Genomic DNA, 26671 nt, shown 5'->3' on the forward strand with positions numbered 1-26671 from the left:
TCTGTACTGAGGACTACAAACCAGCTCAGTAACAACAGCAAAGCTTGCCAAAATATAACTCCAGCCCCATATATGCTCCCTGTTCTCAATGTACTTTCAGGGTAGTCAAATACAGTGCTTTAACTACTAAAGACAAATTTGAACTGGAGGCATTTGTGACATGGGTACTGAAACTGCCTTCAAACTGTGAAGAAAACCAGGTGATGCATGTCAAAACCAGGGACACTTCTCCAAAGCAAGTTACTCTCACTTCTTTTGGTACTGATCAGTGCTTCTTCCAAGAGAAAATGAAAAATAATAATTATTCCAATGATTGATAATCCTTTACTTTTTGTCAATTAAATAACATTTAAATTCATCAATTAAATAACAATTTATCTAAGCTCTTCTTGCAATACTTGTGGATAATGATTTTCTTATTTTTTTGTGGAAGAGGGTTGGTTCTGCTCTGGAAAGCAAGCTGTCCACTTCAATGTTACTGCAAATTGGTACTGTGTTTAGCTATAAAACATCTATTTAAATAATAGTACTTTCTGGGATTGAAGTCTATGACAGAAGAGCTCTCTCCAGCCCCAAGCTCGTTCCTGAAGCTCCTCCTCCTGAAGGTGGAGCTGTTGGGTCCTGGCTCAGCACTGCTCACAGCTCTGTTTCTCTGCTGGTGAAAGTGAGGCAGACTTGACTCTTCCAAGGGGAATCCTTCACTGACACTTTCTCTGCAAGGCCTGTGTTGTAGTCTACAACTTAGCAGTTTAAAAATTAAAATGTGAATGAAATGCTTACTCAACAAGACAAGGAAAACCTGCCCCCCAGTACACTGCCCTCAGCAACTTCCCCCCTTGTCCCTTACTTTCTCTCAGTCTGTTTCAGTATTCTTCAATCTCTCCTTAAAACATTCCCACCTTAGATTTTCCATCTGGTGTAATTTCAGAGGATCAGTGTTTCTCAACTTTTTTGGTGTATGAAACTACCTTTGCACCAAAGGATGTCAGCTGAAATCCAGTACAGGCCACATGGAGACTCACATAAGGTCTCAGCTAGACCCGTTTTAGAGCTCAAGTTGCTTCACTACTCAGAAAAGAGAAATGTGGTGACGATGTGGCAGATGTCTTGGTATTTGCCTTAGATATTACTCTCTTTTTATGAGTGATCCCAAGAAAACCAACGCCATTATCAGAGGTGCCAGGGAATGGAGAGTGCCAGCCTCAGCAGGAACTCCACAGTCCCTGCAAATGGGCCAGCAAAGCCCAGAGTGAGACAGGCAGCAGCATACAGAGCAAGGTTAGCAAGGAGTGATCTGAAAGGCACAGGCTATTCTTGGCTTCAACTTTAATATTTGTTAAGCTAATTATATCAGACAGCTGCAGCTGATCTCAATTTTTCTGGCATACAGCTCCTCCCTTCCTCCTTATCAGACAAGCTTGCCCCAGGGAGGAATAATTAAGATGTGCAGTTAAAACAACTGGAGCAAAGGCTTTAACAGCCAAAGGGCCATCAAAGGGAGGTCAAACTAAACCATGAGCTCATTGCTTACTTTTGTTACATCTTTGCTGTCCTACGTGGTGCTTGCTCCACCTTCCAGTAGGAAACATACTTCCCTAGTGGGGACCGTAGGGAATTCCCACAGTCACCCTATGACCAATGCCTGTCACTCGGTATTTTAAAATCAATTAACAAAGTTGATACGAATAACTAAGATTCTATAGAAGTCAGGAGCAGGGCAGCTAGGAAATGAAGGATATATACTCAGTATCTCAAAGCCCAGAACATCTAGTCAGCATAACTCAATTTGAGAAAGTTGTCTTTCTTAAAAACACACCACCATTACTGTAAATATTAATTATTCCCACAAGTACGAAAAGTCTGTTAGCAAAACCCATTTTTTTTCCCCACAGAAGATGCTTCAGATTAGCAGCTTTTAAACACTCGTTACACATGGCTTACAATGCATAAGCCACGTCTACAGCATACCTGCCACAGAAGAGAAAGGTAAAGAACTATGGTCAGCTCAACCAGCCCCAGCCTTCAAACAGGCACGCTGACAGAGCAGCAACATCTCCTTTGGACAACTGCAGGTTCTCAAAGAGAGCTTTTTCTGCATACACGTTAGGTGTTTTCCACAGTTAAATGCACTTGGCTTTTCTAGGACAAGATTTAGATGTGGAATTTTTACAACATCAGCATTTGGTTACCATTCACTACTTTTGCTTTCATGTTAAGAATCATTAAGTTTCCAGATGAATTTGGAGAAGCTAAAGGAAACCCTGGTTTGGATGCTGGGACTTTCTTAGAGATTAAGGCTGTGGCTCCACTGTGTATGTACTGCAGTTTGCTGTATGCATGAGAATAAAAAGCGAGTGCCATTTCAACTGCAAGCTTCAAGCTTAAGAGTAAAGCAAATTAAAGTCACTTGAGAAGCTTCAAGAGACTCAGGAATGAGGTACCATCACTTCTGTTTACCCTACTAATTCAGCTAGTGGAGAGTACAGTCTCAGCTAAAAGCACAGAGTGGAGGTTAAACACTGTCTTTCACAGTTGCTTGTAAGAAAACAGCTTTATTTCTCATCTTGCTAGAGCCACTGTTTCTATCAGCAGTGCCCATCTTTGGACAACCCTTTAAATTTTAACACTTAGTCTAAGTTAGCTTAAGCTTTACATATTTACACATTAAGGTTTTCTTCTTTATACATTTGCTATGCCATGCCTGCCGTCCAGGACCTTCTGGCAAATGGATCAGATCCAGCTCCAGGGCCAGTGAATTTGTCCAGAACATTTTCCAGATTTAGTGCAACAAGTGGCAGCAGACTAGCATCAGGTTAAGCAGAAGTCAGAATGCTCTACTTCAATAAGCAGACTCACTCTTTTATCATCACCACACCCTGTATTAGCTCCCAGTACTTACTACTTAGTGTCATCTACCGCATTTAATCCAAAGTCAGAAGGGCAGCATGTATTTTCATAACATTAAATAAGAGCTTCTAATTGTATTGCACGTACCAAAGATGTCAAGTTCCATTTCTTATCTATTTTATACTAAAGCCCTCAGCAACATGGGTCAGAGAACTAGTCAGCCACAGAGTTTCAGTTTCTTAAGTTTTCCCATAACTTATTTTAGTTCTTGCACACATAACAAGCAGCTTGTCAGTGGCAGTCATGCAAGGATGGAGCCTTGTTCTGTATTCTCTCATTAATGATTAGATGTGTTTAAACAGGCATCAGTCCTGGCCACAGCACCTATAGACTAACTTGCATAAGCCCAGCACTGCACTGAACTTGTAATATGTAACTGTGTTAAGTCCATGTTCAGTAGTGAAAAACGAGTGCAAATCCACAAGAATTCACACAGTATCCATTTTGTCAACAGTAAACCTTTTTCTAATCATATATGAAAAAAGACACAATTTAGTTTCCCTACCCACTGAGGGTTTCCTTCACTTCTGAGAAAGTTGGGAGGGCAATGGTAGGGGCAAATGTGTACTCATTTATTAAGAAGTTCTGAGCTCACAGCATCTGGTCTGCCTTCATACATGGTATAAGAGCCATCCATGACACATTAATTTTTTACAGATTATAACCAAACACAGGACCAGTTATTTCAATATACTTTATTTTAAAACAGGTAGGTCACAAAGCACTAAGCTTAGCCCGTTCTGCCATACACAAGCTACAAATACTTGTTTGACAGTTGAGGGTCAGTCTTTAGTAGCATACATGAAAAGTGAATAAAAATCCATATAAAACAATATTCAAATAGTTTCCATAGGAACACAGATAATTGTGACCCATCTCCTAGTCATTTTTTGTTGCATTTATGCCAAACCTAAACTTTAAAAAAACCACTTAAAAATCCTAGCAAGAATTAAGTTAATGGTCCCCCAAATGCCCTAAATTCAATGACTAACCTTGCAGTTAATTACTAAATATTACCTATACATTAATACTAGCTGAAGCACAAGTTGCTGGATATTCAATTCCGCTTTCCCAGGCACAAGAGAGTGGCAGACTAGCAACATCCTGCTCCTCCACTTCAGCTAGGAACCCTTGCTCCTTGATCTGCTGCATTAGTTGCCTAGAAAGAAAAAAAGAAGAGCAAGTCAAAATGCGTTTCACTACAATCTGCTTAAAGAGGTAAGCAAGGTACTTTTTTTTTTACTGTCATAGAGTATGAAATGAATTTTTTATTCATCACCTACAATTCAGACATTATCACCATAGAGGGAAAAATAAAAATAATACAAGCAGAATCCATGCAGGTCACTTGTGGCTGCCTAGGCTTTAGGGTAAATGTCAATACCAAGCTGGTTTCACTAGTTCTGGGTAGGATTTAGATCTGAAAAGACGCATCTGTATACCTGTAGCTAGATCTGTATAACTCATTCTATACAATTTTACTGACTTAGTTCTCAATAATTCAAAATTTCTGAACTGAAAATCCCTGTCAACTTGACTATCCCTTATCCCACACCCTCATATTCCTGGATAACTTGAATCAAGAAGTATGGATGACAGACCAGGAGCTGACCAGTGAGAACTATCCAACTCATTCCATACTCAGATGGGTGTTGTACTAGAAGACAACATCAGACAAACCTCAATTGACTGAGTTTTTGGACTTAGCTCATAGATTCATTGAATGGTTTGGGTTGGAAGGGGACCTTGAAGATCTAGTTCCAATGCCCTGCCATGGGCAGGGATACCTTCAATTAGACCAAGTTGCTCAGAGCACTATCCAACCTGGCCTTGAACACCTCCAGGGATGGGACATTCACAACTTCCCTGGACAACCTGCTCCAGTGCCTTACCACCTTCACAGTAAAGAAGTTCTTCCTAATATCTAATCTAAAGCTCCTCTCTTTCAGTTTGAAGTCATTCCCTCCTGTCTTGTCACTACATGCTTCTGTCAATAGCCTTGCCCCATTTTTCCTGTAAGTTCCCTTCAGGTACTAGAAGGCAACTAGAAGGCAACCCTTAAGCCTTCTCTTTCCCAGGCTGAAAAATCCCAGTTCCCTCAGCCTTTCCTCATATGAGAGGTGCTCCATCCCTCTGATCAGTTTGGTGACCCTCCTCTGGACTTGCTCCAACAGTTCCCTGTCCTTCCTGTGCCAGAGACCCTAGAGCTGGATGCAGACCTCCAGGTGGGATCTCACCAGGGCAGAGGGACAGAATCCCCACCCTCGACCTGCTGCCCACACTGCTTTTGATACAGCCCAGGACATATCTGGCTTTCTGGGCTGCAAGTGCACATTGGAGGGTCATGTCCAGCCTCTCATCCATCAGCATCCTCAGGTCTTTCTCATCAGGGCTGCTCTCTATCTGTTCATCCCCCAGCCTGGATCAATGCTGGGGGTTGTCCCATCCCAGAAGCAGCACCTTGCACTTGGTCCACCCAGTTCTCAAGCCTGTCTAGGTCCCTGTGGATGGTATCCCAACCTTCAGGTGTGTCAAAAGCACCTCTCGGCTTGGTGTCATCTTACAGTTCTAGTTATCTTAAACACACACGGCAAAGAGTTGTGCTACTACATGGCTTCTCATGTACTACTAGCTTTTACTTAAACATAGGTAACCATCTTGTCCTTTATCCTTCACAGTTTCTGGCCACAAATTTAGTTGTACACCTTTATAACATGTATAACACTCCAAAAGACTTTCACCTGGCCTAGAAAGATCTGCACCATAATCTCATTGATGCATCCCCCTCGGTTAAGGACCAGCTTATATCACAGAATTCTCTTGCCAAAAAACACAGGCAGTCACATAGGGCTGAAAGAGAGCTGTGGCCTTGGATGACAGTTATATCTGCACAATTAAGCTCAGCATGCCTGCGACCAAGTATTAAATTTTAACAGAAACCTACTGCTACAGAGAAAAAGCTAATTATTCCCCTGTAGAGCCATTTTTACTTCAATTCTGGAGTCTTAAAGGAAATTTAAAAGCTTCATTTGGTTTAAAAAAATGCTTTAATTGACCGGAGATTTCACTAAGGGAAAGCAACAATGCAAGCCTTGCTTACAAAGGCAAGGCTAGCAAAAGAGTGGAGGAAGCTTCCTCTTACTTTCATGGCAGGAATTCCCCTGAACTTAAGGACTTTCAATAAATTTGAAAGTAACCCAACAGCAGAGCTAATCATGCTTTAGAGTAACACTGCTGTCCAAACGCCCTCTGCCAGTTTAGCAGGCAGATCTCAATACAGAGGTAAGGGCTTCCTCTTACAGGAAACCCCACTTTTATAGAAGGTACAATCCATTAACCTGTCTTGCACAGAAGAGCACCCAGGTTACTTTAAACTACAGTTTAAGGTGCAGTTTCACAGTATTCCTGCACTTAAGAGGTGTTCCTGCTTTCTTTGGTTACCTGTTTAGTAACTTCCTGTGGAGATCTAGCACTCTGCACTGAGTAATGAGCCAGAGCTCAACCTAAACCAAGGAACAGCTCTCAAATAAACAGACAGATCATACTGTGAAGCAGCACTGTTAAGTGTCCTGCAGTCAGGATTTAGCAAGTTAAACTTATCAACTTATCAAGAGAGCATGTTATTAGAACTGTGACTGACTGGTCACAGAAGCTAACTGTAAAGAATTCATAATGATTCTGTATGTTGTGCCAAAGTGAAAACACAGATTAATGAAAACTCCTAACATTACCCCTTTAAAAGCACTTCTTCTGGAAGCGTGTACATCAGAGAAAAGAGTAAATTAACAGTGTCAGCATTGTTCTAAGCACACAACAAAAACCTTCAAAGGCACTGCCTTCTTCCACAGCAGCAGCTATGGTACCAAAACTATGGCTCTGCTTGTTGACAGGTAGCCAGTTGACATGGACTACTCACTACAGTCATCTGTATCAAAAGTACTGCTGGATCAAGATACTTAAGTTACTAACCATGCAGGTCTTGACATCACATAGTGTATTGTTGGCCTCTGGAATCCGTTGAAAGTAGAAGCTGCTGCAACAGTATAGGCACCCATGTTTTCAAACAGGATCCAGTCACCAACTTGCAACTCTGGCATATTGAAGCGCTCAACAATACGATCTAAGCCGTCACAGGTTGGTCCCCATATGCTGCAGGAGTAGCAGCTGTCATCTGGCTTAGGCCGCTGAAGGAAAGAGTGGAGTCGAATTATTTGACTATCAAAACAGAGCTTCCAGAAGTAGTATCATGATTAGTACAGTATTCCACCTCGTAGAGAAGAGGAGGAAGAACTGTTTGCAAATCGTTCTTCACCCTCGGCTTTGAGTTAATGCTACTGCATGCTTCATAAGTTAAATACCAAACTCTGGCAACATGAAGGGAGCAGTGAATTGAGAACGACTGCTGTGACAAGGATTCTCCTGTGTCCATGATACACAGCTAGTATGTAGTACTTATGAATGGGTATACCTTTTGCAGAATTGGTTTAACATGTGCATGATCATACAAGATGCAGTTGAACGATCCATAGACTCCATCGTTCACATAGTACATAAGAGTTTTGTCATTTGCATCATCTTCATCTGGAAAAAGTTGAGACACCATTAAGAGAATGCTTGGACAGAAACATATAGTCAGCTAGAACTAAGACTAGGTCTAGATTTACATACCATCAGAACCTGTTTGCTCCTTTAATACAATTTTCTTTGCAATGATGTTGACTGCCAGTGTGAATGCTGATGCAACATAGTATCTTCCTGGCTCTGCAATAATATTTACTCCAGAATCTGAAGGGAAGTATTTATCCAGTGCTGGGTTGATTACACTTGTGATCTAGGGAAGAATCAGATGCCAATATTAGAATTTCAGCTGTTACTCAGATGCTGTTTAAAAGCCTGAAATGAACTCAGACTCTTAGATACACAGTGATGTACTGGTCAAACATGTAGCATCTATTAAGACCTGTTATAACCCCTATTGATTACTTTTGCTCTATTTTCCCATGAAAAGTTTTGTTTGTGATTAAATTTACACAAAGCAACAAAAGCAGAGATCAATTGTAGCTTAATATTTAAGTGACAAGACAACTTATGTTTGAGTCTAAAGAAAATCACCATTCCTAGACTCATTAAATCAACATTAATGCCCTGCAAGTTCCCACTCTTCAAAATTTGATTTCTAGTCCACTTGTAGTTCTGCTAATTATGTAATATTCTCCATCTTACTGCATCCTAAAGAAGTCATTTCACAGGATTTGAAATTCAGTGGCCTTTATCAACAGTTATTTCAAGTTCTGAATTTACCATTAAGCTGCCTCCAACTGCAGCACAGCCATATACTGCCATGGAGCCCAAAGACGACAATATTTGCACTTGATGGCAATACTGCACTATGAGAAGCCAGACTTCATTAGGAAATATCACAAGTGCAACAATGTTAGCCCACACTATTAGCAGCAAACTCATTTTGTATAACTCAGTGTCTCCTTGTGTTAATATGTAACAACATTTAACACTGCCTGGGGTTAGAGGGGCAGCTCCTCTGACAACACAGCTTTAAGTGGAAGTCCTACAAATACCCAGACCCCTTGTCTCTTCTGAAAGCAGAACTATTTTTGTATGAAAGCAGACTAGAGAACACTGGAGATCAATTTAAAAATTATCCAAAAGCTAGTTCTAAATCAAATCAGACACTGATCCAATTTGCTGCCACCCATACGGGCAGTGTGGGATCAAGACTACCTTCTCACACTATTTGGGAGCAGTGCCAATCCAGACAGTTTGAAGTACAGTATCAACTGGAAGAAGTTTATGCCATTAAGAATTAAGCCTGCAATTAAACCCTGCTTTCCAAGTTTGAGATCTCTGCATGTTTATGCAGTCATTTAGCTAAGTATCTAATGAGTTAATCTAATTTTTAGTTTTCAGATTAATTTCTCTTTTCCTCTAAATTACATTTCTGACCAAGCAGACACATTCTTGCAAATGTGTCTGCATACAAACACAAAAAGCAAGACTTTGTTTAATCCAGATCAACATCCAAAAAGACTCCACAACCCGAGAAGTTTTTAGAAATTCTGTACCTCTTCAAATTTAAGCTTGACATCTTCAGAGCCAGGGAAGCCACCACCAATATCAAGCAGATACATACTGAAGCCAAGTTCAGCCTAAAATGAGATTAATGGCAACATGGTCAAGAATCAATCAGTTGTTAATTTATCATTTTAGCTTAAAAGGTAATGTGAAGTCATTTCACTAATATTTGGAGCAGAGATAACTCGTTGTATTCAATTAATAGTCACTTGAGTATGAGCTGCCAATTTTAGTGCATCTGTAGATAAGTTTTGCCAAACTGGTCAAAGCAAGCCATCATGCCCTCGAAAATTCCAACATGAAATCATTGACTTAGTCAGCTTTTTTAACCCTGTAACATATTCACACTTATCAACACAACAGTTGAGCAGTAGTTCCAAAGAAAGTAGAATTAGACTTACTCCCATATCAAACACACAGCGGGCATCAGAAATGGCTTGAACAAAGGTCTCTGGGTCTGTACATCCACTTCCAACATGGAAACTGTGAAAAGATATAAAATATCAGTTGCTACTTGGCAAATTAGTCAGGAAGTCTTGTATAAACTCATGTCACCGCGTGTAAAGGCATCTCTGTCCTTAGGTAGATTATTCAAAGAAAACTTATTTAATATGACTATTTTGACATTATCAACTCACCTAACTCCAACAATGGCAAGCTCAAGTTCTTTTGCACGCTCCAGGAGAAGCCTGCTAGTCTTAAGTGTAGCTCCAAATTTAACACTCAGACGACAAACTGCTTTGGAGTCATCAGTTGTAATGCGCAAGACTAACCTAGAAATAAGACAAAATGAGGAGTTAAGTTTCAGTAGAACAGACATCACTATCAGGCAACTATGAGCTCAGAATGAGATTGAGCTTAAAGATACAAGCTTCCCTGCCTATCTCTTCCTAATGTGCCAGTAAACTATACAGGATTAGATCTCACTGGTTAGAAGTATGTTTGTTTTCTCACAATTTTGCAGCCTATCTTATCTAATAAAGAACAGGTTTTAGGTAAGAGCAGATGTTTCTGTAACTTGGGAACCCAAGGAAGAATTATAGAACAATTAGAGTGACTTACTTGGCTTTTGGATGGGCCCTTGCAACTTTCATTAGTTCTACTTCACTATCAAATGTCATCATCTGTACACCACTGCTGGCAGCATGTTTGATTTGAGATACTTGTTTGCAGGGATTTGCATATATTATTCTCTCAGATGGTACACCAATGCTCTGTACCAGCTGTATTTCCGTCTGAAGAAAGAAGAGATTATACTTGTAAAACATATTTCTAGATGGATGATTAAAGTAATCAGAACAATAAAAGCTGCATCACTTGGTTATGCTTAATTTTATATTAAGCACGTCTTGTAAAGCTGAACATCTACTAACATCACAGACCAGAACATAGTTAAGATCTTACCTTACTGGCACAATCAAATCCTGCACCAAGCACAGCAAGTGTCTTCACAACAGCTTTGCTGTCGTTACATTTTACGGCATAGAAGGGGGTTACCCGAGGAAGAGCCTTATGCCATCGCATGTGCTTCTTCACAATATCCCCAAGGTCAGCAACATAAAAGGCATCTTTATCATCCTAGAGCAAACACACATCTCAGTGTTACAAACAACAAACACACATCTCAGTGTTACAAACAACAGATAACAGGATAAGCCTAGAGGTCAGCACTTGAGAAGGCTGCCTTGCAGATCATTTGCAAAGACAACTTGTTCCATCATTTTATAAGTTTGTAGCATCATGAAATGTAGCGGTTTTCCCATCATACTTACAGAAGATGACACTTCATTTATCTTTTGGTCAAGGATGTCCTTGGCAGTAAAGCCTTCATCAAGAAAGGTCAGGTCAAATTCTTCTTTGCTGAAGTTACTCATGATTTCCAAGATTTCAGATTTACGTGAAGGGATTAAAGTATGAGCTGGTGAGAAAAAAAGCACCCAACATTAGTTACTTCATTTAAATTTATATGGTTTATATTCACTACTTCATTTGGATTCATATAGTTTACATTCACTACTTCATTTGGATTCATATAGTCACTATATGACAACTACATTGTGCTCATATCATTTACAATTATACAATTCCTACGGTTATCACTAAGAGCTGCATAGATTGGAAACTTGCATAATGACAGAACAGATGTAATCAGAACCAAGGAGGCATGCCAAAATACTCTTTCCAGCTGAAAGCAAGTTCTCCTATGTTCAGCACCTGTATGATGTACTCAACTTACTCAAAGTAAAAAACAATCAAATAAATACTGCCAGATATTATTAGTCTAGCTCCCTGGATGCTTTTATCTTCTTCTTCATCCCCACATCAATATTACGGCTAGTGTCTAAATACTTTTTTTTAACTTTTTTTTTTAAGCACTATTTTAGCTTACCAGTTTTGAGAGACTAAGTTTACTTCTTTCTACATAGAGAATCCCAGAATTTTACTGACTTCTGAGTATTAACAACTCTCACTAGGTCCTGTATCTGAATTCTCACTACAGTGCAGACTATGCATAAACCAGACATGAGATATGGGTTTTCACTGAGTTGTTCTGTTGGTGGTTAGAGCTTCCCTGTTCTACTCATGACCTTCAAACTCCATGAAAATCTCAGCTGCCAGGAGTGGCAGATACATACTAGGAGACTGGTTCCTAACTCTGACCTGCAGACAAAGTCTTAACAGTGATCCCAATTAGCACATTAGAACAGGATTTTACAGGAGTCCATTACAAACCTTCATTGCTAACAGAAACCCACCTCCCAAGCAGAAAGTCCCTTGAGAACCAGAACTAAAGAGCAAAAGCACATTCCTCTGCCGTCCATGACCTATGAAGTAAGTCTGTGGCAAAGTGTCATCCTTTTACCGGGTAGCCCAAATAGAGAATGACAGCCTACTCCATTAAGCTGTTACGCAGAGCGTGTACTACCTTTTAAAGATCTCGGCATTGCAAGTGACTCATAGGGAAGATATGGTTTCATGTAACGGGATCCAACCCTCTTCCTTGTCTCAGCATTTTTTACACTAGTCATACAGATTACGACTGAAAATTATGCAAACTCTAAACTACTCACTAATCTTTAGTTACATCACTGTTCACTCTATTTTCAAAAAGTCTGGCTATAAACCATTGAAAATTAACATTTTAGTAGCTGTTACAGATTAACAAGGTTCTAAGACCTACAGAATCATTCACTCCATACACTGTGTATAAGAAAACTCATTGAATTTTATTTAGTGATAACTTTGAAAGATGAGCAATCATACTTCATTTCAACATTCAGAAACATATGGCACCTGAACTGCCTGTGTCAAGAACTCCTTTGCATCTTTTGATCATTTCTCACTTAGAGATAAATCAAATTTACTATTCAAGCTAGATTAAGCTTTGACTTTAATAAATCCAACAATCCACTGAGCCTCATTCTCCCCCACTCTCATTCACGTGCAGTGGTAATTCTCCCACAAGCTGGATTAAAGTCTTTTCTTAAAAGCCTCTATGGGACCCTAAGAAACAGCAAATTAAACACTTCTCAGGAAGTGCTTGTTATTAAGGAGAAGATGCATCTTATCATACAGGACTTGCAGCTTCGCAGAAAGCAGTTCAGGGACTTCTAGTTGTGGTTAAGGGAAGTGAAGACCATCAAGATGAATTTAGTTTAATCTTCCATCTACAAAGCACTGTATGAAAAGCACTTTTCCTATTAACATCTAAAAGGGAAATTACTTTTACTGGCCACAGCAGACTTAGTTAAGAAGTTCTTGCAAGCTTTCCATCTCCACCTCATTGCACAATTTTAACTACAGTGTAATTACACTGAATATAGGCAGAACATGATCATGTAGGTGCAAATTGTAGCCTCCCAAAGTATGTTTCTATTTGGACTGCGTGCAAAGTGTCTGCAGCTCCCCAGAAGAAAGGCAATTTGTGCTCATTTAGAATTTGTTCTCCAGAACATTCCCTTATTCAGCAGCTGTATTTAGACAGAGCTGAGTCATGCCTGCAGGCTCTGAACTCAAATAGCCAAGCTGCGTCCAGAAAAGGTGCCCGAGGCACTCCCGGCCCTGCAGAGCGCTGCGGGCACCGAAGGGGCTCGCTGACGGCCTTTCTCCCGTTGCAGCCATATGGTCCCTGCGCGGAGCCGGCACCCGTCCGGCCCGGGCTGCCCTGGTTTGACACTGCGGCTTCTCTGCCCCGGGGGCACCTTTATCACAGCCCACCCACCTCAGCCTGGTCTACTGGAAGGCGTCCCTGCCCACGGCAATGGGGTTAGAACTGGATGATCTTCCAGGTCCCCTTCCAACCCAAACCATTCCATGATTCCCTCCCGCCCCAGGCCGGGTCCGTCCGAGTGTGCAGGAGGGGCAGCGCCCCGGCGCCGCCCGGCCCAAGGGCGAGCCCGGGCGCCCCGAGCCCTGTTCCTGCCACGCACCTGCCTCTCCCCACCCCGGAAACAGCCCGGCGGCCACGGCGGGGCCGTCCCTTCTCCCGCTCCCGGGACGCGCCGCCAACACTCCCCAGGCGAGCGGGCGAGCCCGCCTGGCCCGTTCGCAGCCGCCCGGAGCCTCCCGGCGGCCCTGGGGATTCCCCGTGCCCGGCGCCCGGCCCGGGCCGCGCCGCTTTGGCAGCGGCCCCGCAGACACGTGGCTCTGCGCCGGCCGCTTCCTCCGCCCGCTCCGCTCCCGGCACAGCCGGCACATCCCGCTGCCCGCTCCCAGCACAGCTCCCCGCACCTCCCGCTGCCCGCTCCCGGCACAGCCCGGCACATCCCGGCACATCCCACTGCCCGCTCCCGGCACAGCCGCGCACCTCCCGCCGCCCGCCTCACCTCGGGCAGCGCTGGCAGAGCTGCTGTCAAGCCTCGGCGGCGGGCGATCCCCTCGCTCCGAGCCGCCTCCTGCTCCTCCTGCGAGCCGGGCGCGGTGCGCGGAGCCGGGCGGGAGCGCCGGGCCGGCTGAGGAGGAGCGGGGCCGGCAGGGGCGAGCGGGGCGCCGCGGCTGACAAAGCTTCGCCACGGCCGCCGCGCTCGTATTTATAGCGCAGCGGCGTCGCTGTGGCAACGCACCAGCTCAAACCAGCCGCGATCGGCTGGGACCGGGCGCGCTCCCAGCGCCGCTATTGTGACGTGGGGCCGAACATGCGCAGCCCGCCCGCCCCGCCCGGCACGGCCGTGCCCTCAGGGGGCCGGGGCTCTGCGCGGCTCCCCCGTCCCGGCGGCCGCGTCCCATTTCCCCGCGGGCCCGCCCAGGGTGAGATCCACCGGCGGAGTGATGTGCGCGGCCCCCCCGGCCCTGCCCGCCGCCAGCAGGTGCACGGCTCGGTACCCCCGGCTCGGGACCGCTGCCTTAGCGTGGAAAAGCGGCCGCAAGCGATGCTTTCAGCAGATGCTGGAGGAAGGCACCGCTGAATCAGGGGACCCCGAGCGTCACACCCGGAGTGTCGCGGGGGTGACACTCCGTAAACCTTTGTCCCCCTCAGAGCCATCCTGTTTGTGCGGCTCTCGCAGCCCCTGTCGGCACTGGCTGCTGCCCCTGCCTCCATCCCTGCACAGCGAGGTTGTTATCCAAAACACTTCCTTTAACACCGACCACTTCTTTGTTTTCCCCTCTGCTTTTGCTCTGACACTGAGAGCTGTTTCCATTGTAGGGTTATTTTGTATTGCTGGTTTGTTTTTAAAATGCGCTTTGGTGCAAGTTGTAAACAGGTGTTAAGTTCCACGATCCTTTTAACCCCTTTCTGGTTTAGCCCTGGAATGACCGCACTTTCTGCCCTTGCTGGGACAGGCACTTTCAGCCGCTGTTCCCTTCTCTTTAGAAAGTTCAAGCTTTATCCCACGGTGGAAGCAACTCCCTGTGGACTGAGTTCCTGCCCTGTCGTGGGAGCTCTGAAGGATGAGACTGCCCTTACCATGCTGAAAAGGGTATTTTTACACCCTGCCTTCCCTGGGGCATTTATAAGTGAGGCAGGGAACCTTTCTGCAGCCCACGCTGCAGGACAGAGCTCAGGGTGCTCCTGCTCCCCATCTCCAAGTCACTGGTGGCTATTTTAATGGCAGAGACATCTAGCCAGCCCCTGCCTTTCTGCAGAGCTGGTGGGTGAGCACTGCAACGTGGGGAAAACCCTCAGTCCTGCATAGAGAAAAGCAATGGGAAATGCTGGCTGCTGTGGAGTGCGAGATGCTCTTGTGGAGGTACCAAAAAGGCTGTGCTCACCAGCCTCAGAGGTCCTATTCTCCCACCTCTACCCCTGAGCTCAGCTGGAAAACCCACTGTATTTCAGGCAGAAGCAGATCAATGGGATGTCCTTGTCCACCCCTCAGGCCTCAGCTGCTGGAGCTGGACTGGGGGGAGGGGGTGTGGCAGGGGGCTGTACAAGAATCCCTTGAAGAATTAAAATAAAGGAAAACACCAAGATCAAGCAGATAATAAACAAAAGGCAAGTTGGGCCACAGCCAAAAGAAATGCCAGGGGACAGAGCCGCTAGTTGTGGTTAAATTTAATGAAAGAAAGAACAAAACCTCTTAAAATATTTTTAAAAACACATATATTTGGTGTGTGTGGCCACACATGAATTACAAAAGGTTTTTTAAACAGCAAGCAGGCATTGGGGAAAACTATCCCAGTGTGCAGCATCCACATCAGCTGGTCCTTAGGACACTGCCTACCCTCAACAGCTGTTGCTGTCACTGCACACGCATTGTCTGTGCTGAGGTAACTCATCAAAAACCCAGAGGAATTTCACACCACCTCCCTTGCCAGTTAACAGGGAAAATAATGGGGCTCACAAACCTCTAGATTTGGCTCCATGGGCAGCAGATGTAATTTAGGTGTTGGAAAATCAGCCAGAGAGGGAAGTGAAGGGTTGTGCCACCACTGCAGGAGCCAGGTGCTCACTGAGTTGGCACAAAAGCAAGGGCTGCTCCAGATAGGGACGATGGCCATCACCTGGTCCCAGCACTCCACCACTTCCCTGGTACCATATATTGTTCCCTCTTCACTTTCTAACCTCTGGCTGAGGTTGGAGGGCAGTGATCAGTGGATAGGCACTGCTCAGATGTGAGACAACATGGAGCTTACCTGAGGCTGGAGGGCAAAGGCTGGACTGCTCCAAGGGAAAGAGGTGACAAGAACAACCATGAGGTGCAATTACCTGATGAACTGATTGCAGGTACTTAATAGCAGTGTTATATCAGATCCTCAAAAGGATGGGATTACCAAAATATTTTATCCCCCTATCAGTTTTTGTCTCAGGATGATCCTTGAGAGCTGCTGGTCACAAGGGCTAAGTTTGAGGAGCTTGAGGTTTGCAGATGTTCCAGCCCAGGACTCCTGGGTCCCCACGCCAGAGGACAGTCAGGGACAGTTTACAGGCATATCAGGTGAGAGAAAGGAGGCACGTCCTTTGCTGCCCTGAGTGTCTGGCCAAGCTGCTCTGAAGGTCATGAGGAGCTGCACAGGTCTCCCAGTGACAGGAGCAGAGCAGATCCTGTGTATGAAGAGCCAGAGGATGCTCCTGCAACTCCTCACAAGTCACTACCAGTCTCAAACTATCTTACCTGAAGCAGTTGCTTGGGCCAAAAATGTTTTCCAGAAGAGGGCACTGGAAAAGCATTTGTTGGCAAGAAACATCTTCCTGATGTTTCCCCTCCTTGCTTTCTCTCCAAGCAGGGCCCTTGCTAACATGGAGGAACAGGGGATGGGGAGGTTGCCCTACTACTGTCAGTGTCTTCTACATCTTGCAGCAGCAGCAGCAGCAAACTGATGGTTGGTCCCTGGTCCTTCTGAATGATGGGTCTCCTGGCTCTTGTGGACCCCTGAATTTGGGAGGAGCTAGAGCCAAGCCCCAGGCTCCTTCAGCTTTGGCCAGGTGGCAAGAGCTGCCCAATGGGAGAAGAATGAGCTCCCTGGCCATCACCCATCACAGCAGCTGGAGGAAACCTCAAGGTAATGCCCTGCATTTCTCATCTGCTTTCCTTCCCCCTGAGTCTATTCAGGGACTTGGTGCTTAAGAAATTAAGCCTCATGACAGTTCATGGTGGTTAGCAAATAGTACCCCCACTTTACGGATGAAAAAAGTGACTCAGAGGACGATTCAGTGATTTACCCAGGATTGCAGTGAGTAAAATCCAAATAGGCATGTGCTGAGCTCTGGGCCTCTGTGAGGTGGAGATCTTCTATGGGCAGTGGGGTGCATGGGGAAATCTTGGGGGGTACCTCTAGCTCTCCTGGGGCAGCAGCTACTTGCTCCCTTTCAGTTTGTTGACCATTGCACAGAGAAAAAAAAAAGCTGCCAACTGCCCCCATCATCCAACAAAGACCATTAGAAAAAATGATGTTTCCAGGATACATTTCTATCATCTTTTATTACACATTTTCTAGGCATTTGAATGCAGTTTCTTGCCCCTCAGTGCTGCAAATGTGATGTTGCATGCTTTTGAGTCAGAGCAATGAACTAAAATAACTCCTTGCAGTAGCTAAACTAAAGGAGATGAAGAGACCAAAATTCTTGTGAAGTGACTGGAAAGCTTTGCTTTGCAGCTCAACTGCAGAAATGCTTATGGATTTGTTTTCTGAATTGCCTTTTAGGCTTAGTAGTTCCAGTATCTTCAAAACAAGTTCAAAACCTCATATGCCATGAGGTGAAGCACATAACTCTGACATTACAGCACTGGTTTTGCATCTGAGGCTTTTACAATCTTTCTTAGTTACAGATTTGAGATATTAAAAAAAAAAAAAAGAAAAAGTCAGTGCTCTCATAAGCATGCTGTTAAATGTACTTGATACATCAAAGTGTTTGAGCACCATCATCCTCTGTATGAGCTCAGCACCCACCAGAGGTGAGCCAGATAATAAGATTTAGCTCTAGCATTGTTATGGGTAATAATACATGGATTCTGTAGGCAATATAAGATGGTATAGCAGAGTTTTTAAAAGCTTTGTATTTTAGTCAACTTCTCATCTTGCTCTCAAAAAAGACAGTTTCAAAATTCTCTGAGTCAGGAAGAGTGGGAAGAGCTCTTACAGTCTCTTGAGCATTATCTTGAAAAGTAGAGGTCAACCTGTTCTGTGGGATCAATGTGGGAAAAGGAGACATGGAAGTGACAGACTGATTCTGTGTGTGCAGTCAGCAAGTGGGGAAGCAATGGCTGGTCCTGCTAGCACAGCACTGCCATGCTCAGCCAAGACTGCATCTCTCTTGTGTGAAGGACTGACTTCTGCCACAGTGAAGACATTGCTGGGACCAAGGGGTATTGCTGTTACACACACTTGACAGCCAGCTTCTGAACCGACGGTGGGCAAGACCTTGATTTACTCCAGAGGCAGCCTGAAAGTTTGAGCAGTTTTGAGCGAGGAAGCACTTTGTGCTTGTAGACATATTGAGCGTCACATCAAACGACGACCACTGACGGTGTCAGTGCTGGATCTGACCCCTGTATGTGTCTTGTCTGGCACAGACTGCAATGGTATCTCAGAAAGGAGAATGAGGAGTGACAAGGAGAGCAGCAGGGAGACCTGAAATATACCACAATTTGCAGGAATTAACACTTTGCAGATTGAAATTGTAAAATCTCTCCCACAGATCAGATCTTCAGGTGTTGTGCAAATACAGTGAGATTACAGACTGCTCCAGCGAAGTTGCAGTTGCTGGTGGAAAGTTCACTGCATGGTGTGAGGAGATAGAGGACAACAGCAGCCCGTGGCACATGCTGGTGAGCAGAGCCTATCCCTGTAGGATTTTATGTGTGCATGTTGCTCATACTAACATTTGCTCGCAAGGTTTGTCTTCTGAGTAATGTATGTCCCCACGCAGAGCTCTGGGTACAAACTAATGCTTTACAGTAAAAGTGAGGACAGCTGGAAAGCTTAGTATCTCAGTTTTCCCCACAGCCTTCCTCCAACTTTTGCTGTCTTCAGATAGACAGGTGTTAGTAACATGTAAGACATCTTTTTCTCTTGTGGTAGTGGAAAATATAAGAAGCCCATTATAAGTCAGCATGGCTTCCTGGGGTTTATGGCAATATTAGTCTTCGGTTATCTTTGGTAGGAGGAATTGATGATGTGAATGGTAAAAGTGAATGTATTGAATGGTGCATCCAACCTGTGTCAGGGCCCACAATATTTGGAGGAAGAAAAGAGACAAGTGTAAAATTTAGGAGATTATAAATTCTGGATATGTTAAACATAAAAGGTATTTATTCTCTTTTGTGATAATTCTAGGTACACATCGTGTTGCAGACAGATTCCCAGATTCCGTCCTGGAAAGGCTTTCAATAGAAATCTTTTGAGATTACACAACAAATAATACAAGACTTTGAATAGGTAGCATCCTTGATTTTGGTTCATATTCAGGGAGATGTAAGAGTTGCAGTCTCATCTGTACAATACCCACTGTAAACAGCCAGGAAACAAAACCTCATGCTGAAAACGTCACATTTTGGATTATGACAGGAGTTTAATTTGATATTAGTTTAATCTGCTGAAGAGCAGTTTAAGAGGTGATTAGCTGAAGGGTAACTACATAGATGGTGGAAAAGTTTTCTCAGTATTTTCAGACATTATAGTGAGAAGCAATGTTGTGCCATTGGCAGTTCAGGTTGGCCAAGAGGAGAAACTTCTTCTCCAGGATCACAGTGAAGCACTGAGACAGAGGTGTAGTGGCCATCCTTGGATGTTTTCAAGCTTAAACTAGAAAAAGCCATGTCTGGTCTGATCTGGTGTCTGATGATAGTCCTACTTTCGGTGTGAGGTTGGGTAGGAGACCTCCTTTGCAGCTGGTGTTTCTGGCACTGTGTTCTGCATTCAGACAAGCCCATGGGTGACACAAACAAACCTCACAACATTTTTCTGACCCAGTCCTTTAAAGGTGTGAGTAGAGGTGTCTGCATGCCAGAGATATGGCAAGGAAAGCACAGAGGTATGTTGTGATGGAAGATGGGTGACCACTTCTCCCAAGAACCTGCTTCCCAGCTTTTTCACAACCCTTCTGTTGGATCAGTGCTTCAGACAAGGATGTCGACCGGAATGGTCAAATGCCCTCACAGGGCAGCGTGGTGCTCCAAGCTTGTGCAAGGGGGAGGGAAAAGCAGAGAGCTCTCTTTGAGAGAGACACACGGGTCTGCCAAGCTTGTGCAGCTGTGGCCTTGCTCCCTACTGCCCTTTGGCAACTTGTGCAGCAAGTGCCTGAAAACCTGTATTCCTCATTCACTTGCAAAAGCACACAGGGCAATGGGCCAAACAGGTGCAACCTGTACATCAGGAATGGCATTCAGCCATGCCGATGGGATCCTATACCTGATAGTGACAGCAGCAATTGCAGCTGAGCTGGGCTTTTACTTCCCTTGTTCTCTAGCAGGTTAAATAAATCTTTGAAAACCTAAGTTTTGTGAGGGTCAAAATTCAGATCCAAGTTTGTCATCCGCTCAATCCTTTCATTAATAAGATAGTCCTAAATACTGGTGGCAGCAGCAGCAGTTTTATGGAGTGAGACAAAAAGTTGTGTCTCAGTGCAAAGCCCGGAGGCACACAATGGTCTTTTCTTTTCCTAAGCACATTGAATACTGCAATTGTCCCATGTATGGGACCTGCCTGAAGTCAAGGGGATTTCTATGCATGAAGTGACAGAGCAGAAGGAAGGATCAGGCCCTCAGAGGTACGTTTTCATCATAATGTTTGAAGATTTACGTGCATAACTACGCAACTCAGGGTGAGACTGTGCCTCTAAGGCAAAACATATGAGCTCATATAAAGAATTTATCATTATAATAACAATTTGCATTTCTATAGAACCTTTAATCTTAGGATCTCAAAGTGCTTAACAAACACAAATTAATTAATCCTCACAACTCCTGCAAGGTAGACATGTATTATGGAGAGATGCTAGCAGCTAGCTTTCCATTATAAGTCTCATTTTAACTACCTCCTAACTTTGCCAAAACTAAACCAATACACACAAAAATTTCACAAGCATGATCTTGTCCTGGGGTAGGATCTTTTTAGAATTTGTGGGGCAAATAGAATAAGATAGTTTAAGATAAGTAGGTTAAATGGGGAGACCATAAATATATCTCTGAATGAACTAATGCTCATGCTCTATTAATCCAGAGGGGAGGGAAATGCCGAATTTGGGATAGACACTTGCTTCTCCCTAACTTGCCAGAATGGAGACTCCAAGGTGGTAAATGGTTATTCATGATCCACTCTATTATTTATTAAATTGGGGATCTAGATGAGTTCAGATGACCTGCTTTTTTAAATGGAAAGATCCTTTTCCAGGAGCTGCACTAAGCCCCAGCTATGAAGAGGAAATCACCATGAGCCATGTATTACCTCCTTGGGAGAGTTACTCTGTAAAACCTTTGGAAAAAGACTGGATGAGCAGTCCCAGTGATGGTCTGCTGTTGTGGGTGGAATATTACCTTGCAGGAAAAGCTGCCAAAGCCAGCATCTGGCAGCACACCCACATACAGATGGAGAGCAAGAACAAATTCTTCCTCTGCATGCAAAAAACCCCAAACCAACCAAACCAAACCCCCTAAAAAAACTAAAACAGAAGAAAGAAAACCATCCTGGTAAAAGTCACCTCTGACAATTCAGAGCAGCTCAGACCTGGTGCCCAGGCATGGAGGAGAAAGCCAAAGTCTTTCCTGTTCCCTTCCTCCCAAAATAGGAGGGTGAGGTGTAGGTGGACAGCGGGGTGGAGGCTTGTCCCTTGGCCTCTGTTTGGGGTTTGCTCTGGCAGGTTTACACGAATAGCAAATTGCTGCCACTCCCAGGAGGAAGGAGGAGGACAGGGGATTATGACTCAGGTGTTTGTAGAGTAGTACAGCCTCCAGGGATGCTTCCTCAGCTGGGGTGTCCCACACTTGCTCTGGGGCTCCGCACAGCACCCAGTCCCCACAGAGGCCATCAGTGCAGCACCGTGCCTTGTATCCCTTCTCGGCCACACGCTTCGACCTTGCCTTCAGGTGTGTGGGAATGACTCAGGTGCTCCTTGTAACTCACCTTGCAGCCACTAGATGCTTCAGCCCTCTGCTGGGATGCAGCATGTTTGTCCTGTGGCTCACCACTGCCTGGCTCAGTGGGTGCTGTGTTTTGGTGACTCTTCTTAGGCTGCACTTATAAATAATAAAGCAAAGTCCGAAAATAACTCAGAAAGGTTTTGTAAAATCTGTTATGAGCTGTTTGGTGGAGCATTTTTCAAGGATATGTGGTTGGTATATTCAGCAGATAGTGTCAGCAGTGTTGAAAACATTTGATATTAAGTGATCAGGGAGATCCAGTGATAATTTGCTATTTAAAAAGGGGATTTTACCCAAAATAGGGGACCAGAAAGACTCTGCTCCTAATATGGAGTCCTTTGGAAGAATTTCCTTCGCAAAAGCCATCCAAGAAAGGAGAAGAGAGGTGGAGAAGAAAGTACAGTCAGCCTTTCAGAGGCAGGTGGGTCCCAGTGGCCCAGGCAGACCTGGAACAGTGCCCGTGGCCACGCAGGCAGCCTGCAGCAGAGCCAGCAGCAGTGTCTGCTGCCAGAGCAGAGCCTGGGCACTAAGCCAGGGTCAGGCTGGGGCACCCCAGATCAGCACTGCCTCCCTTTAACTACTGGAAGATTGTATAGATCAACTAATTGATACTGAAAAGAGCTCCGGAGGTGCTGAGATAAGAATTATTTATGACTAAATACAATAGACTGATAGCGTTTGCTTTGCAGCAGTTTGTAGTCCAATGCCAGGACTTGGCTGTTATCAGGCCACACAGTTAGCCAAAACCTTGGTGTGCTTTCTTCTACTAATTGTGATCAAATGGCCTTGTCCTTATGTGGGTAGGAAACTTTTGGCTTTTGTTTTCATTGCACTCATAGCTGTTCAACAGGTACAACACGTGGCCTGCTGTTATCAGCCTTGTTACAATGCTGTTATCAAGAGAGAGCATAACTTCACTGCACTGCGGGACCAAAGTATTTTACAGGCTCCTGAGGAATAAAGACCTTGATTCCTCTGTTCTTACCATGTCAAAATGGACCTTGCTTTTCAGATAATCTTCTGTGTTTCAACAGGATAAGATAATCTGAATATTGGATCTCAGTGAATTTTAAATATCCTTCAACAGCTGCTTAATTTTTCAAATGCATGTCCTCTTTCATACAAAATGCATGGAGTGGACAAAAACCAGAATAAAAATGAAAGGTGTGTGTTATTCTCTACTAGTCCTTCTGGTCACTGTTGTAGTCCTCTGCAAAGCTGCACAGAATCTGGAAGGAACCCACAAATATGCTTCCAGGCAATGGCTTTCATTGCATACTGTTAGCAAGTGCTTTGAATACAGCCTCAAACACAGAGTGGCACAGCAAAAGAAATGCCTTGAGTTTTCGTCTATGAGTATTAACCTATTGAAGAAAGAAGTACAGGAGGATTGATCAGTATAAGCAGCTTGCTTTGTACAGTTAAACCTTACTGCAGTTATTGTTATTTTCTTGAGTCTTTCCATGGGGGACAATGAATCCCCTCAAACTGATTACTGTGGTATGATAAAGGCTTGTACTTACCTTCAGTTTTTTCTTTAACCCGAGAGCATTCTGAGAGTTTTCTTCCCAATCCTACTCAAAGTGGGATAAACTATGGAGCTCGAGCAGTTTGCTAGAGCTTACGTTTTCCCTGTCCCCAAACCATCAGATGAATGCCCTGATCACAAGGCCCAAGTCAGGCTTCCTCCTTCCTGCTTTCCCTGCTCTCATGTCTGTTTTGCATGATGACTCAGCCTCATTCAGTACCTCAGTGTTCCCAGCATTGATCAATAACATTGATCTCTCATGATCTGAGCACAGCATAAAAGCTCTCTTTCACAACTTCTGCTCCACTTGGCTGATGCGCAGGAGTAGGACACTATGCTGTCACTACCCATCTGACTTTTAAGGAGTCTCCAAAATCAACATAGCTTGGGTTCAGGCCCTCTGCACAGAGCAGGACTCTTAGTGCCATCAGAAAGGGAGAGCTCTCCAAACTGGGTATGGCCATCCGTACAGCTGTCAGACCAAGCATGGATGTGCCCAGTGAATTTACCTGTCTGTAGAGTTACCCAGTCCAGAAGCCAGGCAGACAGGAACGCTGACCACAAGGCGAGTGGGTTTCACAACCCAGGTCCTAACTTTGGGGGTCTCTCATGAGGCTGGATGCCATTCAGTGTGTATAAATGCACAGCACCTTCAAACTCCTTTCTGCAAGTGGATTGTGAGCATCCTTTGTTAATTTTACACATACCTACCTTAACATTTGTATTAACATATTAACACTAATGTCAGTATGTATGTGTGGAATTAGATGAATAACTACACTATTTTCTCTATTGTAAGTATCATGTTTCTTAAACATTTCCTTTGTGAAAGCTGCAGTATTTAAAAGATATTTATGATAGATTTTCCCAGGAGAGCTAATGTGTCATGAAGGTACAGGAAGAAAAACTACGAGGAGCACACAGGGAAAACCACCGCACTGGGTCAGCCTGTGCTGAAGGTGAAATTAATGGCAATAATGCTGACACTCTCCACTGTGAAAGGAAAAAAAAAGGCAATTAGGGAAACACTGGCCATGTTAGAATTATTTTCACAAGGGAGGAAATGAATTCAAGGACGCTTTCATGGCCAAAGATAGTCATGCTTCATAATGATTCATGGCCTGCAGCTGGTTTGCAGAGTCCTTGGTGGAAACAGAGCAGGCTATCAGCTGGATGAATTTCTTGTCATTGTTCTGACTGGTAACAGGAGCATGTTAGCTCTGCTCCCACCTTATATCCCACTCCCCTGCCCCTGCATATCCCAGAGCAGAGCCATGGCCAGACATAACCCGCAGTGGGAAGATCAGTTTTCTCAGATAAAGTACTTCACACAGTTTGGGTGTTTAGGAAAGCAGGGCTGCAGAATACATTAAATGAATGTTTCTTTCAGTGATTTGTCTACTACACCATCAGGCACGAGCAGGAAAAAATTTCTGTGCCCCAGAACCAAGCATTAAATCTTGTCTACACATGGAGCCATTTGTCGTAGTTTAACCCCAGCCAGCAACCAAGCCCCATGCCGCCTCCCACCAGCACAACTGGGGAGAGAATCGGAAGGGTAAAAGCTGGAAAACTCATGGGGTGACAGCGTAATAGGGAAAGCAAAAGCCACGCCCCCAAGCAAAGCAAAACAAGGGATTAATTCACTGCTTCCCATGGGCAGGCAGATGTTCAGCCATGTCCATGAGAGCAGGGCTCCATCACACATAACGGTGACTTGGGAAGAAGACAAGTGCCCTCACTCCAAATGTCATTTCCCTTCATCCTTCTTCTTCCCCCCTTTATATACTGAGCAAGATGCCACAGGGTATGGGATATCCCTTTGGTCATTTTGGGTCACCTGTCCTGGTCTTGTCTCCTACCAACTTCCCATGCCCCCCATAGTGTCCTTGCCAGCAAGACAGTATGAAAATCAGAAAAGGCCTTGAGTCTGTGTAAGCCCTGCTCAGCAATAACTGAAACATCTCTTTATTATCATCACTATGTTCAGCACAAATACAAAACAGAGCCCTGTACTAGCCACTGTGAAGAAAATTAACTCTACCCCAGCCAAAACCAGCATACCATGCCAGCCTGGCAACAATGGTAATGCTGGAATCACACTGTCATCACTTCAGAGAGAGGACACAGCACAAGGATGGGAATCAGAAGCTGGGCTTTGTTTTGCTCACTATTGTTGAACGGATAGAAATCTGGCACAAATGGTTGGGCTTTAATTGACCCTGCAGACTCTAATTGCCTGACAGAGGCCCCAGCAAGGCACCAGGCAACTCCTGGGTAGGAGGGAGCCACAGACAGGACTCGTCCCTTCCAAAAAGTGACTCAGACCTCCTTGCATATACCTATTTTTCTCTCTGCCTTTGCTGACGGCTAAAGCTAGAAGGAACAGCTTGGCCTTTGTATTTTTTCCTTGCCTTAAAGGGAAGATAATGATGATGACCTTTTTAAAAGAGCTTCTGACATCCACAGATGAAAAAATTAAACTTGTAAGAGATTATTATTATTATTGTTATATGTCTTTGGACAGAGGTAGCAATGACGTTTGTATGATATTTTATAATCCACATGAAATGCTACCATAATAAAGATAATGACACATATGATGGTCGAAGTATGCTTAGTTGTGGTGTTTGGCAGTGATAATTTGACGTATTTCTTTTCCTCTGCATTTTATACAGGGAAAAAAAACAAAATAGCAGACATCTCTTGTAAATCCTGCTGAAATTAAAACTCTGCAGAGTTCAGCATATACTGAACTTTTTCAAGTTTTAGAGAAAATACACAAGTTAAGGTTTTTTTAGAAACAGGTATTTGAAATGGAATTGTTGATCTATATGGATGGCACCATTATTACCCTGGTGAGAAAGCTGACCCTCCTGAATCTGACCCTCCTGCAGGAGCTGGGCATGAGAACTGTGTTCAGCTGTATGGGATACTCATATTTGACTACAGGTATGATAATTTGCCGTCTGCCTGAGTGGAGTGGGGACTGCAAAGACCTTCCAGAAACAGACTGGGCCCCGCTTTGCCTTGTGTTTCCTTTCCATGTGCACACAGACCTTACACAAGTAGACACTGACAGAAGGGGTAAAAGGACATAAGAAAGGACCTGAAATGTCAGACCAGGGGT

At 44.2% G+C, this 26671-nt stretch overlaps 1 protein-coding gene across 1 annotated transcript; it reads right to left on the reverse strand.

Annotated features, from left to right (window-relative positions):
- Window positions 1–3586: 3586 nt before the first annotated feature.
- Window positions 3587–13992, reverse strand: ODC1 (ornithine decarboxylase 1). The gene is made up of 11 exons (XM_050315902.1): window positions 13824–13992; window positions 10770–10915; window positions 10402–10575; window positions 10060–10232; window positions 9636–9770; window positions 9399–9480; window positions 8988–9071; window positions 7576–7738; window positions 7376–7488; window positions 6877–7091; window positions 3587–4066 (listed from the first exon to the last, which is right to left on the reverse strand). Exons 2-11 carry the CDS (start codon window positions 10869–10871, stop codon window positions 3925–3927), a joined length of 1383 nt encoding a protein of 460 aa, XP_050171859.1. The 5' UTR covers window positions 10872–10915; window positions 13824–13992; the 3' UTR covers window positions 3587–3924.
- Window positions 13993–26671: the final 12679 nt, after the last annotated feature.

Source organism: Myiozetetes cayanensis, unplaced genomic scaffold (genome assembly GCF_022539395.1).
Source record: "Myiozetetes cayanensis isolate MyiCay16 unplaced genomic scaffold, myiCay2020 scf2-11, whole genome shotgun sequence".
NCBI classification, from domain to species: Eukaryota; Metazoa; Chordata; class Aves; order Passeriformes; family Tyrannidae; genus Myiozetetes; species Myiozetetes cayanensis.

Coding starts and splice junctions, on each gene's coding strand:
- ODC1 (XM_050315902.1), bottom strand. CDS start 10,871: ATGAGTAACTTCAGCAAAGAAGAATTTGACCTGACCTTTCTTGATGAA. Junction 7,092..7,375: donor TTAAACCAATTCTGCAAAAG/GTATACCCATTC, acceptor TCTTTCCTTCAG/CGGCCTAAGCCAGATGACAG. Junction 4,067..6,876: donor GTGATGTCAAGACCTGCATG/GTTAGTAACTTA, acceptor TTTTCTTTCTAG/GCAACTAATGCAGCAGATCA.